This window comes from Saccopteryx leptura, chromosome 2 (genome assembly GCF_036850995.1).
Source record: "Saccopteryx leptura isolate mSacLep1 chromosome 2, mSacLep1_pri_phased_curated, whole genome shotgun sequence".
Taxonomy (NCBI): Eukaryota; Metazoa; Chordata; class Mammalia; order Chiroptera; family Emballonuridae; genus Saccopteryx; species Saccopteryx leptura.
Window position 1 is genome coordinate 382,212,029 of NC_089504.1, and position 2,916 is coordinate 382,214,944.

General features: G+C 66.7%; 1 protein-coding gene across 1 annotated transcript; it reads right to left on the reverse strand.

Moving 5' to 3' along the window:
- Positions 1–451: 451 nt before the first annotated feature.
- Positions 452–2,712, reverse strand: TMEM191C (transmembrane protein 191C). Its single transcript, XM_066366493.1, has 10 exons — positions 2,558–2,712; positions 2,141–2,264; positions 1,963–2,013; positions 1,767–1,844; positions 1,538–1,594; positions 1,352–1,411; positions 1,160–1,224; positions 1,008–1,080; positions 748–788; positions 452–656 (listed from the first exon to the last, which is right to left on the reverse strand). The coding sequence occupies exons 1-10, from the start codon at positions 2,710–2,712 to the stop codon at positions 452–454; spliced, it is 909 nt and encodes a 302-aa protein (XP_066222590.1).
- Positions 2,713–2,916: the final 204 nt, after the last annotated feature.

Consider the following 2,916-nt stretch of genomic DNA (forward strand, 5'->3'; position numbering starts at 1 on the left):
AAACCGCGCGGAGAACCCACCTTGAGAGAACCAACAAAGGGGCGCTGCGGAGATCTGAATAACCACAGTGCAGCCGAGCCAAAGGATACAGCCGTCTACAGTGACCTGACCAGCCAGCTCCCTCCCCATTCCCACCACCTCCCCAGGGTCAGAGTGCGGGGTTTGGGGGAGTGGGGACAAGTTCAGTAATAAGACACTGACCAACTTCCTAGTTGAATCCAGTGCCGTAGCACTGTCTGTAGGAAAGGGGCCTCCCTGCAGAGCCGCCGGGAAGCCCCCTCGCTGCGGGGCTCCGGGGATAGGCTCAAGGTCCGCCTGGAAGGCCCAGCGCCCACCCCCAGGTCGCCGAGGGTCCCGCGACACACCCCCAGGCGTCTTCCCTTGGCCGCCCCCAGATACCCAGAAACCACACGGAGACAGGTGCAGGTGACAACGGCCGACGCGATGAGTCCTAGGCGGGCAGCAGCCCTTGTGTGCGCAGCTCGAGCAGCGAGGACAGCGTGTAGCGCAGGCGGCGGGAGGCACAGTCCGAGCCAAGACGCGGCAGCACGCGGCGAAAGGCTTCAGGGTTGACCAGAACCTGGTAGAGCAGCGGCAGCGCCAGGAAGCCAAGCGGGAGCAACAGCAGCACGTGCAGCGCTCTCAGAGCCCATAGCCTGCAGGCGGATGGACGCACCGGCCGTGGCCGCACGGTATGTAGGAGGCGGGCTCGCGCTCCGCGCTCCCACCGCCCGCCCCTTGGCTCACTTGACGCCCGTCGAGCCCGCGCAGCGGAACAGCCCCTTCTCCTGCGGTGAGAGGAACGGCGTCTAGCTCTGTGCCCGCAGCGGCGAGGCCTTTCATGCAGGTACGGGAGTCGCAGGGACCAGTCCCCCGCGAGTCGAGTGCCATGGGGCCGCGGCCGTTGGAGGGCGGGCCCTCGTGAGGAGACGGTGCGGGGTGGATATGTGTGGCCCTGTGGGAGTGAGTCCACCCGGCCGCGCACTCCCTGCCCCAGCGGCGCTCACCCTTTCGGCCTTGGCCACCTCCTCCATGAGGGATCCCGCGCAGTCCTGCACCCGGCGAGGATGGGAGTTGCAGCTGCAGGTACAGGCATCGAGATGGGCGATCTGGCCCGGCCACAGTCGCCCCGCCACACCCAACAGTCCTAACTCCGTACAGCTCCGGGCTGCCTCGCGAGGCATCCAGCGCAGCCGCTGCCTCCATCACCTTCCCCTGCAGCTCCTTGGAGGGGATGGAAGTGAGGTGTCAAGACTGGGTAAGGCGCCGGTGAATAGTGGGTATGGGGTGGGAGGCGGGCCGCCTCTCAGGAGTCCAAGGCGACTGGCTCTCAGGGCAGAGGGGTCGGCACCTGCAGGACTCCGCTCTGCTCCCGGAAGCTGGCCCAGGCTTCCTCAGTCCGCCGTGTGCCCTGGAGTGCGGGAAGCCTCGATTAGACTCAGGGGGGGCAGGAGAAGGGGACACCCTCCTGCACCAGCCCCGCCTCCACTCACACCCGAAGCCGACCCTCCCTTTCAGACCCCAGTTCCACCCGCACCTGCCGCAGGCCCTCCGCCTGCATCGCGTGCGTGGCCTCCAGCAACTCCAGTTGTTTCTTACATTGGATCCAAGGAATGTCAGGAGCCCGGCCGCTAGACATCCCGCCGCGCCTCAGGCCCGCGCCCTTGCCCTTCAGGACCCTCAGGACCCCACCCCACCCCCAGCTCTCCGTTAGTCATTGCCCCGTCCACGCCGCTGCTCCAGCCATCAGGGCCCCACCCAAGCACCTGCAACGCTAACAGTTGGGTCCCGAGTTGCTGCTCCAAGTGCTGCTGACTGTGTTGTTCGCCTCCGTAGTAAAATAGCTGGAGTTGGAACTTTGTGAGGGCGGGGTTTGCGGGCTTCTAGGGGCGGGAAAACGGGGCCGGGGACTAGAGCGGGACTTCCTAAGGGGAAGCAAGAAACGGCAGTTCCTGAGTATACCTGACTTGACAGCTCTTCCCACTGCTCCTGCAGCTGCTGGTTGTGTTGCTCCTGCGGATAGGATCGAGAGGGCGGTCGGAGCCTCTCCGATTTACAGTCCTCGCCGCCTTCCCCGCCCCACCCATTGCCCCACCCCCGCCCCCACCCCCGCCCCATCCACGGCTCGTTCTCTCCCCACCAGGTGCTGTCTGCGCTGCTCCGCCGCCTCCAGCAGCCCGCGCGCCCGCTCCGCGCGCTCCCGCGCTGCCTCGAGCGCCTCTCCTCGCAGGGCCCGCGCCGACTGGCTTCTCCTCTGCTGCAGGCTGCAGAAGGGAAACTGAGGCGGTGCCACCGCAGGAGGCGGCCGACGTTCAGGCTCCTACCGCCCAGGGGAAGACCCAGCTGTGGGTGGGGCCGAGGAAGTGACCTCGGGTCTTCGCTCGCCACACCCCACCCTCCCCTTCGTAGGTCCCCCTGAGTAGATCGCCCCGGTTCTGACGGCCTAGAGCGGAGGTTTGGGCCGGGCTGGGCAAAGTAACCGACGGGTCGGCTGGAAGCTCTGCGAAGCCCGGTGCGGCAGCCGGCAGGACCGACCCGCGGTCGCGCACCCGCCCACCTGCGTTCGCGCTCGCGCAGGTCCTGCAGGCGCCCAGTGAGGCTCTCGCTCTCGGCCTCGAGCCCGCGCACCAGCTCCTCCAGCTCCTGCTTCCTCAGGCGCCCGTCGCGGTTATCTTTCTGCAGCTGCAGCAGCAGCTCTTGCGTCTCGGCCATGGTTCCCTGGGCCCTGCCCCACCGCCGCCACGGACCTCCGGGACCAGCGGCCCGAACGCGTCACAATGGGCCGCAGGGGGCGCCCAGGCACAGGGCTCTTGGGAGGAAGCTGCTTATAGATTTTTCCTTCATCTCTCATTCCAACCAGGGCACATACTTATTCCTTAGGAGCCACGAGCAAATGGGAATGGAACCAAAATGAAG

Excerpts from the sequence above, each read along its gene's own strand:
- TMEM191C (XM_066366493.1), bottom strand. The coding sequence starts at position 2,712 with ATGGCCGAGACGCAAGAGCTGCTGCTGCAGCTGCAGAAAGATAACCGC. Across the intron at positions 1,412-1,537 it reads AGGCGGAGGGCCTGCGGCAG|GGCACACGGCGGACTGAGGA; the intron begins GTGCGGGTGGAA and ends CCCGCACTCCAG. Across the intron at positions 1,081-1,159 it reads TCGCGAGGCAGCCCGGAGCT|CTGCAACTCCCATCCTCGCC; the intron begins GTACGGAGTTAG and ends CTGTACCTGCAG.